Source organism: Aquarana catesbeiana, linkage group LG05, assembly GCF_042186555.1.
Source record: "Aquarana catesbeiana isolate 2022-GZ linkage group LG05, ASM4218655v1, whole genome shotgun sequence".
In the NCBI taxonomy this organism is placed as follows: Eukaryota; Metazoa; Chordata; class Amphibia; order Anura; family Ranidae; genus Aquarana; species Aquarana catesbeiana.
The window spans coordinates 25,919,162-25,932,617 of NC_133328.1; the positions used below are offsets into that span (position 1 = coordinate 25,919,162).

The following is a 13,456-nucleotide window of genomic DNA, read 5'->3' on the forward strand; positions in this document are numbered from 1 at the left end:
CTATTTACAAGGTGATTTTACCTGCTAGTAAAGATAAGCGCTGCATATATTTCCATGTAGACAGTTTTGTTAAGGCAACCTTAAAGATTTTCTCTACTGTACATGGTTTACATTTTTGTATCCATTAACATTTATTGGAACAGATGGTCCCTTCTGGTCGCACTGTATAGGGAACCTTTCACCCTAAGGTGATTGCTGAAATCCAGACCAAATTGGTCATAGGCACAAATCCATAGCTTAATATAAAATATCAGCCATTCAGTGACTGACTGCTGTTTCCATAACATCATTCCCAGCAGATAAGAATCTTTTCCTCAGATGAACCAAATTTTGCATTATATAAATAGAACTCGTTCTATTTATGTAATACAAAATTTGCATTATCACCATTCCTGAAAAAGTGGTCTTATCCGCCATACTCATGTTGCACCTCATGTCCTTCAAGGCCCCTCTTCATCCCTCACAAGTCTTTATATTAGACCAATCCTTTCTTACCCCAGGGGAACCCTTTAAATAATTGTGAGGTCTCAGAGAACCCCTGCTAAAACCAATTTATCAGAGATCAGTGGGTACAATGCCCTTACATTAGTAATATGTAGGAAAAAATGCCCTCTTTACAATGGTAGTCAGAATGTCACCTTTACAAACGGCTAAATATATTCAGGGCTGGTGCAAGGGTTTTTGACACCCTAGGGCCTAGGCGAAACCTCATTTTGGCACTGCCCCCCTTGGCTCCACCCCTGAATCCACCCCCTTTGCCCTGCCCATGTATACCCCATCTTTTTAATGAAGTGCCCAATAAATGCAGCCCACCAGTGCCCATCAAATGCAGCCTCACCAGCGCCCATCAAATGCAGCCTCACCAGTGCCCATGACAGACAGAGGTCTTTTTTTGACTCAAAATATATTATTTGGCTATGTGTGTTATTTATTTATGAGAAGTGTGATTTTTTTTTTATAACATTTCCTCATTACATAGTCCTTCATCCACCTCTGTGCTGTGAATGAAGGGGTAAAGTTGTAACTGATCTCTCAATATTGTCTCACTCAACAGATGAATCACTGTGGCACCCAGGCCCCTGTGTGGTTGTCACTACGGGAGTCTGAGTCCCTTCCTCCACCTGGAGATATGCGCCAGCTGACAGCCTGTGCCACCTGGCAGTTCTTCTTTAGCAGCACCAAGGACTGTTGTTTGTTCCGCATCCCAGTGACTGTCAGGAACTGCGGCGATTTCTACATATATCTATTGCAGCCAACTCAGGGATGTATGGGCTACTGTGCCGAAGGTAAGCAGAAGCTTCAGTATATAAAACATGTCAAGTGATAAAAGTTTGGCAACGCGTTTCAGGGGCTCACAGTTCCCACTTCATCAGAGCTTGTGTGCTGTCAGTTATTTGAGTATACTTGAACATATAAAGAATATGCATTGGGCCTGCAGGCCTTGTGTTTGACACATGATCTAAACCAGGGTTTCTCAACCAGGGTTCCGTGGAACCCTAGGGTTCCTCCAGAGGTTGCTAGGGGTTCCTTGAGTTCCCACTGACACCCTTGATCTTTTTAGCCTTCTGTAGTGGGGGGGGGTAATTCTTCCCAATGTCCACAAATGTAAGGAGCATTCTTCCCACTGACTATCACACTAATGCAAGGATTCTCAACTAATGTTCCTCCAAAGGTTGCTAGGGCTTCCTTGAGCAATGACCAATTTCTGCCTCTCAGATAAGTTCCCACTGACACCATTGATCTTTTTAGCTGTCTGTAAGGAGGTAGATCTTCCCAATGACCACAAATGTAAGGACCATTCTTCCCACCGACCATCAGACTATTTTATCATGAGTTGTAGATATAGTAACACTTAGTAGGGGTTCCCTGAGACTGGAAAGTTTTTTCAAGGGTTCCTCTGTGTTGAAAAGGTTGAGAAAGTGTGATCTAAACAGTGAGATCTGGTGACGGTATCTTTAAGTGTAATGTTACCCTTATTGTAAACACTACCCCCCGACTGTGCTATTGAAGACAATACACTGACTGCTACTTACACCAAGCGTCTACGGGACTGCATGATCCACCAATGACAAAGCTACATAGAAAGCTCAGGAGTGTCTCATAGCAAAATTGTATAATGCGATGAACTGAGTTTGATTATTACTTTACTGATATGGGTTTTATGTTTCAGTGGTTTCAGAGTCTCAGTCACAATGTGAAGATGGTGAATTAGAAGTCAATGGTGTCTGCACAAGTAAGTGCAATTCATTTTCATAACACAGTTGGTATTCTGCTGTACAAGAGCATCTAAAAAAATTTGACTATCATCAAAAAGTTAATTTATTTCAGTAAATCAATTCAAAAAGTGAAACTCATATATTATATAGATTCATTACACACAGAGTGATATATTTCAAGTATTTCTTTCTTTTAATGTTGATGATTATGGCTTACAGCTAGTGAAAACCAGAAATTCAGTATCTAAGAAAATTTGAATATTACATAAGACTAATGAAAAAAGGATTTTTAATACAGAAATGTTGGATTACTTAAAAGCATGTCCATGTACATTATAGTATGCACTGAATACTTGGTCGGGGCTCCTTTTGCATGAATTACTGTATCAATGTGGCGTGGCATGGAGGTGATCAGCCCATGGCACTGCTGAGGTGTTATGGAAGTCCAGGTTGCTTTGATAGCGGCCTTCAGCTCGTCTGCATTGTTGGGTCTGATGTCTCTCATCTTCCTCTTGATGATACCCCACAGATTCTCTATGGAGTTTAGGTCAGGCGAGTTTGGTGGCCAATCAAGCACAGTGATACAGTGCCCTGAAAAAGTATTCATACCCCTTGACATTTTCCACATTTTGTCATGTTACAACCAAAAAGGTAAATGTATTTTATGGGGATTTTATGTGATAGACCAACACAAAGTGGCACATAATTGTGAAGTGGAAGGAAAATGATAAATGGTTTTCAACATTTTTTACAAATAAATATGTGAAAAGTGTGGCGTGCATTTGTATTCAGCCCCCCTGAGTCAATACTTTGTAAAACCACATTTCGCTGCTAAAAACAGCTGCAAGTCTTTTTGGGGATGTCTCTACCAGCTTTGCACATTTAGAGCGTGACATTTTTGCTCATTCTTCTTTGCAAAATAGCTCAAGCTCTGTCAGATTGGATGGAGAGCGTCTGTGAACAGCAATTTTCAAGTCTTGTCACAGATTCTCAATTGGATTCAGGTCTGGACTTTGACTCGGCCATTCTAACACATGAATATGCTTTGATCTAAACCATTCCATTGTAGCTCTGGCTGTATGTTTAGGGTCATTGTCCTGCTGGAAGTTGAACCTCCGTCCCAGTCTCTAGTCTTTTGCAGACTCTTGACAGGTTTTCTTCTAAGATTGCCCTGTATTTGGCTCCATTCATCTTCCCATCAACTCTGACCAGTTTCCCTGTCTCTTCTGAAGAAAAGCATCCCCACAACATGATGCTGCCACCACCATGTTTCACGATGATGATGGTGTGTTCAGGGTGATGTGCAGTGTTAGTTTTTCGCCACACATAGTGTTTTGCTTTTAGGCAAAAAAGTTAAATTTTGGTCTCATCTGACCAGAGCACCTTCTTCCACATGTTTGCTGTGTCCCCCACATGGCTTCTCGCAAACTGAAAACTGGACTTCTTATGGCTTTTTTTCAACAATGTCTTTCTTTTTGCCACTCTTCCATAAAGGACAGATTTGTGGAGAGCACGACTAATAGTTGTCCTGTGGACAGATTCTCCCACCTGAGCTGTGGATCTCTGCAGCTCCTCCAGAGTTACCATGGACCTCTTGGCTGCTTCTCTAATTAATACTCTCCTTGCCCGGTCTGTCAGTTTAGGTGGACGGCCATGTCTTGGTAGATTTGCAGTTGTGCCATACTCTTTCCATTTTCAGATGATGGATTGAACAGTGCTCCGTGAGATGTTCAAAGCCTAACCTAACCCTGCTTTATACTTCTCCACAACTTTATTCCTGACCTGTCTGGTGTGTTCCTTGGCCTTCATGATGCTGTTTGTTCACTAAGGTTCTCTAACAAACCTCTGAAGGCTTCACAGAACAGTTGTATTTATACTGAGATTACATTACACACAGGTGGACTCAATTTACTAATTAGGTGACTTCTGAAGGCAATTGGTTCTACTAGATTTTTGTTAGGGGTATCAGAGTAAAGGGGGCTGAATACAAATGCACACCACACTTTTCAGATATTTATTTGTAAAAAAAATTGAAAACCATTTATCGTTTTCCTTCCACTTCACAATTATGTGCCACTTTGTGTTGGTCTATCACATAAAATCCCAATAAAATACATATACGTTTTTGGCTGTAACATGACAAAATGTGGAGAATTTCAAGGGGTATGAATACTTTTTCAAGGCACTGTACCGTGATCATTAAACCAGGTATTGATACTTTTGGCAGTGTGGTCAGGTGCCAAGTCCTGCAGGAAAATGAAATCAGCATCTCCATAAAGCTGGTCAGCAGAAGGAAGTATGAAGTGCTCTAGAACTTCCTGGTAGAGGGGTGCACTGACTTTGGACTTGATAAAACACTGTGCACCAACACCAGCAGATGGCATGGCTCCCCAAATTATCACTGAGTGTGGAAACTTCACACTGGACTTCATGCAACTTGGATTCTGCGCCTCTCCACTCTTCCTCCAGACTTTGGGACTTTTCTAAATGAAATGCAAAATTTACTTTCATCCGAAAAGAGGACTTTGGAGCACTGAGCAACAGTCCAGTCTTTTTTCTCCTTAGCCCAGGTAAGACACTTCTAATGTTGTCTCTGGTTCAGGAGTGGCTTCACACAAGGAATGTGACAGTTGTAGCCCATGTCCAGGATACGTATGGTGGCTCTTGAAGCACTGACACCAGCCTGAGACCACTCCTTCTGAATCTCCTACAAATTCTTGAATGGCCTTTGCATCACAATCTTCTCAAAGCTGAGGTTATCCCTGTTGCTTGTGCACATTTTTCTAGCACACTTTTTCCTTCCACTCAACATTCCATTAATATGCTTGGATACAGCACTCTGTGAACCAGCGTCTTTAGCAATGACCTTTTGTGACCTACCCTCCTTGTCAATGACTGTCTTCTGGATAGCTGTCAAGTGAGCAGTCTTCCTCATGATTGTGTAACCTACTGAACCAGACTGAGAGACCATTTAAAGGCTCAGAAAACCTTTACAGGTGTTTTGAGTTAATTAGCTGATTAGAGTGTAACACCATGAGTCTACAATATTCAACTTTTTCACAATATTCCAATTTTCTGAGATACTGAATTTTAGGTTTTCACTAGCTGTAAGTCATAATCATCAAAATTAAAAGAAAGAAATGCTTGAAATTAGGGTTGCATCGATACCGATAGTGGTGCCAATACTAAGCATTTGCACGAGTATCGGTACTCGTGCAAATGCACCGATACTTAAAACCAATTCTTACTGGCTCAGTTCTTTTCAGCTGTCAGCGGGATTCTCCCACTGATAACTGAAATGTACACAAAAGAATGCAGCAATTATCGGTTGTTAAGGAGCGAGGCCGCTGCGTCTTTAACAACTGATGACTCATTTATCTGTCAGCGGGCTTCTCCCGTTGATAGATAAATGTGATTAAAACCGGGGGCAGCTGCTGCTAGGGCTCCCTGTAGGATCAGAGCGCTCTCCTGCTGGGTCTCCACTCCATCCCCAGCCTGCAGTGCAGCACGAGCCCAAGAGGAGAGAGCGGGGAAAAAGAAAAGCCAGCAGTCGGGTGTGAGGCAGAAGGAAGGGAACCGTGAGGCGGGGGCAACCGATGCCCTGCATGGAAGTCCTCCATGCCCTGATATTACCATCCTCTACCTCCTCACAGACTGTCGGATCTATTGTGGGAGGACAAGCAGCAGCGCTGCTCTTCTTCAGCTGAGGTCACCTCCTCCCAGAGAATGGGAGAAGAACAGGCAGCATGTCGCACATAGATCTTCAGCAGTAGAGCAGTAAGTAGTACAGTGGGGAACTGGTGTGCAGGGAGGGGCACAGTGATGAATAGGTTTGTAGGAGGTACAGTGGGGAAAAGGCTTGTGTGTGGGGAGGGAGGGGGGCTTTAGCGGGGAAGAGGGGTTAAGGGTGGTACAATGTGGAACAGGTGTGTGGGGGGGACAGTGGGGAACAGGTGCGTGGGGGGGACAGTGGGGAACAGGTGCGTGGTGGGGGACAGTGGGGAACAGGTGTGTGGGGGAACAGTGGGGAACAGGTGTGTAGGGGGGACAGTGGGGAACAGGTGCGTGGGGGGGGACAGTGGGGAACAGGTGTGGGGGGGGGCCAGTGGGGAACAGGTGTGTGGGGAGGACAGCGGGGAACAGGTATGTGGGGGGGACAGTGGGAAAAAGGTATGTGGGGGGGACAGTGGGGAAAAGGTATGTAGGGGGGGCAGTGGGGAAAAGGTATGTGGGGGGGACAGTGGGGAACAGGTGTGTGGGGCGGACAGTGGGTAACAGGGGTGTGGGGGGGACAGTGGGGAACAGGTATGCGGGGGGGACAGTGGGGAAAAGGTATGTGGGGGGGCAGTGGGGAAAAGGTATGTGTGGGGGGACAGTGGGGAAAGGTGTGTGGGGGGGACAGTGGGGAACAGGTATGTGGGGGGGAGACAGTGGGGAATAGGTATGTGGGGGCGATAGTGGGGAACAGGTGTGTGTGGGGGGGGCAGTGGGGAACAGGTATGTGGGGGGGACAGTGGGGAATAGGTATGTGGGGGGGACAGTGGGGAACAGGTGCGTGGGGGGGGACAGTGGAGTAACAGGTGTGTGGGGGGCGACAGTGGGGAACAGATATGCGGGGGGGACAGTGGGGAACAGGTGTGTGTGGGGGGGCGACAGTGGGGAACAGATATGTGGGGGGGGGACAGTGGGGAACAGGTGTGTGGGGGGCGACAGTGGGGAACAGATATGTGGGGGGGACAGTGGGGAACAGGTGTGTGGGGGGGACAGTGGAGAAGAGGTGTGCAGGAAGGGGAAAGACAGGCATTTAGGGTGCTACAGTGGGGAACATGAGTGCGGGGAGGCACGGTGGGGACCTGGGAAACGTAATTGGTATTGGCGAGTACATTAAAAAAGTATTGGTACTGGTACTCATTGCTAAAAAAGTGGTATCGGTGCATCCCTACTTGAAATATATCACTCTGTGTGTAATGAATCTATATAATAGTTTCGCTTCTTGAATTGAATTACTGAAATAAATGAACTTTTTGATGATATTCTATTTGTTTGAGATGCATCGGTACGTTACATTATAATTTTCAATCTTAAGGTCTATGTTGATGGGCTTGGGGTTTGTGTTGATGGCTTCAGTTTGAGGATCTTCTGAGATTATTACGAATTCATTGACTGACCTCATTCTGACCTGCATATGTCCTGCTTTAAACAGTGTTTGCATTCATATAGGCTTTTATGCAAAACATTAGGGGCAAACAAAATAGCCAGGGTCCAGGATAGTTGAATTGAGCTTTTCTTACCCTCACAAGACATTTAAAGCCTATTGCATCCCTTAATTTATGAAATTCTAGGGAGGAGAAAGCTCTAATGTTGGTTTATGCTCAGTGGGAGCTATCAAAGGACAGTCAATCCTCCCAACATATTGTGAAGTGACTAGTTTACTGTACTATATGTAATCTGTCGCGCCCACACCTCAGTGCTACCCTAGTATAACTATTACATCACAAAGACATGGGTGTCCCATCCCATATTCCACCACAATCTTAATACATAAATAAAAATGAGATCCTCACTGGATTCCCGTAACACTGTTGACCAGAGGACCTCTGTACTTCAGTTGCTAAACTAAACTGGTATAGGCTTAATTCACCAGAGAAACAAATCAGAAATCTATGGAGGACATCCATTTAATGCAGACTGACCAATTTTGCTAAAAACCAAGATTGGTGCAAACTAATTTGCTTTTAACTTTTGATTGCTGTAGCTGGATTATGAGAGTTATGGCATTTTGTACACCATGTTTGCTCTATGCATTGCTTCATTGTATAAAACTGAAACCAGCATTGTAAGAAAGGTTCACAAAAGCAAAACAAATTAGACTTTTGACATTTAATTTAATTAAATGTGAATGAAAATTTCATAGAATAAAATGTCCATTTTTTTATCAGGTAGATCGAGTTCACATGGTTTACTCCCTGTGTCACCGAGTCCCCCGGAAATTGTGGTGGAGATGGTAGGCTCCACCGTATATCTGAAATGCGTCTTTGATCCGCCCCCTACAAACAGCTCCCTGGGCTTCATCATTCGATGGTCCAGATTGTCCGCTCACGGGGCGAAAGAAGAGCTGAGGCAGGAGGCCATCATTCAGTCATTCTCTACTATTGAACTAGATGGCATCAATGTCAGACTTGGTGATCGGGTAAGAATTTTTTTTTTTTTACTTTATCTATTCTACAGAGGCTCATTTGTACTGCAGGATACTTGTGGTGACAATAAGGGAAAAGTAGACTTTGGGCAGAACCAAGGATAAAAATGTGTTTTACAAATGAACAAATAAAGCTCACCTAAGCCACAAACTAACCTAATGTCAGCTCTCCACTAACAGGATGCCCCCCTAATGGGCTCCCTAAAAAGAAACAGGCAGCACTAGTACCTTTCTGTCAGCAGCTGATGATCAAAGAGCAAACACCGCTCCAGGTGAAACATATAATATAATCTCCTTTCTGAATCACAGGGTGCAGGTCCAGTCCGTGACCTGGGCATAGCAGAGGGTATCAAAGGAGGGTTGACGGCACTCCAAACTTCAGGAAAAAATTAGCTTAATTGTATAAAATCAACAAAAATAAATAAATCACAGACCCACAATACAAAAAGAGCAGCATGGTTAACGTGTTTCTCGAAGAATTCACTTAACGTGGAAGTAAACCCTTCTTTGTTTTCAGCCAAGGAAGCTGCCATCTGGGCCTCTGTTTACTCTTCAATTGCCATGATGTTGCACATGTGATCGGTTATGACACCAGCCATTGGATGGTTTGTCAGTGTGGTTGAGCACACATCCAATGGGAGTGTTACATTCCCGACACGTGCCAGAAATGTAACTGTTTTTTGAAACTGTTAAATGGATAGGTTTATTTCAGCTTTAATCATAACCTTGAATGCACCCGTACAGCTGAATGTAAAAGGCCCATTGTCATGGGTATTGGCTCTCCCAATAAACAAATAGGCCAATGGCTAGATGGTCAACTACAACCCCTTGCCCAGGATCTACCCAGTTTCCTGAGAGACACCAATCATTTACTTCCTATAATGGAAGATGTGGTATGGAGGGACACTTTATTTGGATAACTTGTCATGTCGCAAATCTTTACTCATGCATACCTCATGACCATCTGTTGTGATTTAATTTTTCTTGAGGAAACATACAGAGCTGTCCCAGAATTTGTATGTATATGTTTTGGAGGTCTTAGAGTAGCTATTAACACACACCTTTTTTGTTTTTGATGGCATTTACTATCTCCATATGTGTGGGGCTGCGATGGGGGCCAGTTTTTGCCCTCACTCACCAACCTGTGATGTCCTTTTTTGTAGATTTTATTTTATATATATATATATATATATATATATATATATATATATATATATATATATATATAAAATATTATTATTGTTATTATTATATTATATATTATTATTATATAGATATTATTATTATTATTATATTATTGTATTATATTATATTTGGAGTGCAGTCAACCCTCCTGTGATACCTTTCTGTCAGCACTCAGCCTTTTCACCCAGCAGCAGGAGAGAGCGAGAGCCCTGAGCATCAGTCAGCTCACATACATAAAGGAATAGGGCATGGGTGCTCAACCTCTGGCCCTCCAGCTGTTGTAGAACTACAAGTCTCATTAGGCATTGCAAGGCTGACAGTTACAAGCATGACCCTCGAGGGCAGAGGCATTATGGGACTTGTAGTTCCACAACAGCTGGAGGGCCACAGGTGGAGCACCCATGGCCAAGGACAGTTGAGACCAGGCTACCAGGTAAGATGTGGACTAAGGAATGGAAGCTTTCTCCCACCCAAAGCTCTATAAAGCCTCTGAGCTCCAGCACCCAATTTTTAGAGAGGAGCTCCAAGCTCCCCCCACAAAAAACATTTTTTTAAAGTCAGCTGCAGTCTTCTAGGACATGTAAAGTGTCCCAGAAGACTTTGGAAGAAGGTAGGGGGTGAAATTTCAGCTCAGTTCGAGGTGGCGAACTAAGCCGGAAGTGAGAGCGGGGAACCTGTCAAAACCAGGTATGCGCTCCCCTCCAAAAGGTGCCAAATGTGGCAGGGAAAAGGGGGGAGGAGGCAGACAAGCGGAGCTTCCACTTTTGGGTGGAGCTCCACTTAAAGTTAATGACAGCCCAAATGCAGGTTGCAAATGCAGTCCATTTGCCCTCACTGGATTGCATGGTACAGAAGTACCATGCCATGCAGTTGCAGTGAGGTTCCAAAAGTAGTGCATGAACCACTTTTGGTGCAGTGTGGTGCGATTTCAGCCCATTCAAAATGAATGGGCTGAAATCCCACTGCACAAAACTGCATGTGAATCACACAAGCATGCACAGCTCGTTCCTGTGCAATTCCCAGTGTGAACCAGCCTTAAATTCAGAGAAGAGGAGGCTAGTGAGGACCATCTCAGACAATTAGTACTGTCATTGATCACAGAGCTCGCTTCGGGGATCACTGTGTGCCTTAATTGTCGGTTAAGTATAATGCAGACAGTTTTGGGATGAAAAGCCCTTATTACTGACTCTTCACTAATCCAAATCACAAAGTGCGTCCATTCTGTATGTGATGTTTTCTCACTGTGTGATAATATAGTATGGGAGCTCTGATTACAGTTTGTGCATCTGCTCTTTAATGTATCCCCAGATATACTGCAGTGTTTCCAGTTTCTACTTAGAGCAACCAGATGTTCATGGCCTTCTTCTGGAGAGCGAGGAATTCTTCGCCGGTATTAAGGTGAATTGTAAAATCATCTTTTATGGCCGATGGTTACTGGATGACACGTAGTCCAAAAACACTCTTTGTTCTGGAATAATTACAGCACTAAAATGCCATTCCTCCTTAAAGGAACAATAAACCTGAACGGCAGCTTAAAGTAGCTAAAAAAGATGAACTTAAAACCTTAATTATAGAAGAACACTGATTAGCAACGTGTGCATCTGAACACGGGAGTTCTTCACAAATACCTCAATTTAAAAAAAAAATACTGCATACCACTAGATGGAGCTGACAATCATAGGAGATAATCATATCACAAACAATATGGCAATTCGTTGTGTCTGTGCAAGGGCTTAAAGGAGAAGTAGGGCCAAAGCTCTTTTGGCCATACTTGTCTTGTAGGTCCCAGGAGTGCACTTAGTTCTGCTCTCCTTTGACTCGTATTCAGCCGACAGCGGGCTAGAGCCCTCTAGTGGCTAGACATTAGACATGTGCAATTCCTTTCGTTCCGAAGTAGTTTTTCGTCAAAATTCGGCATATTCGTTAATTCGGAAACATTAACGAAAGATCGTTTAACAATTTTTTTTTAAAACAAATTTTCTAAAAGAACGAAAATTCGATAAAACAAAAATCTGGAATTCGAAAACCCGAAAATTCAAAAGAGCGAAAATCCGAAATTTGAAAATCCGAAAACCAGAAAGAATGCAAAACCGAAAATAAGAATAAAAATCTGAAAATGCGAAAGAACGAAAATCCGAAAATTTGAAAATCAGAAAGAGCGAAAGTCAGAAAATAACAACGAAAATCAGAGAATTTGAAAGAATGAAAATTCTAAAATAAGAACGAAAAACCCGAAAGAACAAAAAACATTTGGATCATTTCTATTATAATTAAAATATTACGTTTATTAACTATTATTATAGTTTTTTTTATCATAATTATTTATTAATAATAAATAATAATAATAAAAACTATAATAATAGTTATAACCTATAAAATCATAGGTATTGGAATTTCCTTTCAAATTTGGCTGTTAGTGCACATAACAAATACGAATTCATGTTATGAATTATCGTAAATAACGAATGCTGGATTATTCGTAACTTCGGATAAATTCATATTTGTTATGTTCACTAACAGCCAAATTTGAAAGGAAATTCCAATACCTATAATTTAACAGTTTATAACTATTATAGTTTTTTTATTATTATTATTATTTATTATTATTATTTTGTTATGTTCCATTCGTTTAGACGCGGCACTCGTTATTTCAGATAATTATTACTATAGTTGTTATTATTTATGTATAATAAACAAAATACTTTAACCACTACCCGCCCGCCCCATTGCGGATTGACGTCTTCAATGTGGCTCCGTTATCCTGACTGGACATCATATGACATCCAGCATGATAAGCCGCGATTGTGTGTTCGCGGGACATGCAAAGCTGCGATCGGTGGTGCTGTGTGTCACTCTGACACACCGCATCTCCAATCGTGGTAAAGAGCCTATGACGTAGGCTCTTTACCATGTGATCAGCTGTGACCAATCACAGCTGATCACAGCAGTAACCAAGAAGTGCCAGTAATCGTCTTTCCTCTGTTTGCGCTGATGGGGAGAGCCGATTGGCGGCTCTCCTGTCAGAGGGGGGCGTGCGCTGATAGTCAGCGCATTGATTATCAGCACAGCCCCCATCAGGGGTGCCCATCACAGCTGCCAATCAGTGCCCATCAGATGCCAGTCAGTGCCCATCAAAATGCCAGTCAGTGCCCATCAGTAACGCCTGTCAGTGCCCTTCACAGATGCCAATCAGTGCCCATCAGTAATGACTTTCAGTACCTCCTCATCAGTGCTGACTATCAGTGCCATCTATTAGTCCCCATCAGTGACACCCATCAGTGGCAATCAGTGCCGCTTATCAGTGCCCATCAGTGCTGCCTATTAGTGCCCATCAGTGCCACCTATCAGTGCCCATCAGTGCCACCTATCACTTATATACTTTTACCCCTGGACCACCACGGTACGTTTATAGACGTCCTGATATTCAAGGGGTTCAATCAAGCTTGGTATAGATTTCTAGAGGGATCTAGATCACTTTTACGGGCCTCTGAAGGTACCAGCTGTGACAGCCCTGAGTCTGTTGCATCCGATGGCATCACATCCAAGATGGCGGAGCCCAGCCGCAGTCTCAGGGCTTTTGAATGTCTACACAAGGGAAGCTTAAAGTAATACTAAACCCAGGACCCTGCATTCACTATATCTGGTCTCCCACAATACACACAACATGGAAATGCAATTAGTAAATATAAACTGCTAAATACCTTTTCTTATCAGAAGTATATAGCAATCTTGTGACTTCTATCAGTGTCTGGTTAAAGCGTGTAGGTGGAGTTTTAATTCTACTCTAACTGTCCTATGAGGCTGCAGGACCCCTGACCCTCTGTCTGGACAGTGATGATTGGCCCTGTGCTGATCACAT

At 43.1% G+C, this 13,456-nt stretch overlaps 1 protein-coding gene across 1 annotated transcript in view; it reads left to right on the forward strand.

Annotated features, from left to right (window-relative positions):
- VWDE (von Willebrand factor D and EGF domains) overlaps positions 1-13,456 on the forward strand; it is a 211,352-nt gene that overhangs the window by 88,940 nt on the left and 108,956 nt on the right. Inside the window, exons 3-6 of the mRNA XM_073629535.1 lie at positions 1,055-1,286; positions 2,171-2,233; positions 8,156-8,406; positions 10,906-10,995. Of these exons, the coding sequence (XP_073485636.1) occupies positions 1,055-1,286; positions 2,171-2,233; positions 8,156-8,406; positions 10,906-10,995 (636 nt within the window). The remainder of the gene's footprint in view (positions 1-1,054; positions 1,287-2,170; positions 2,234-8,155; positions 8,407-10,905; positions 10,996-13,456) is intronic.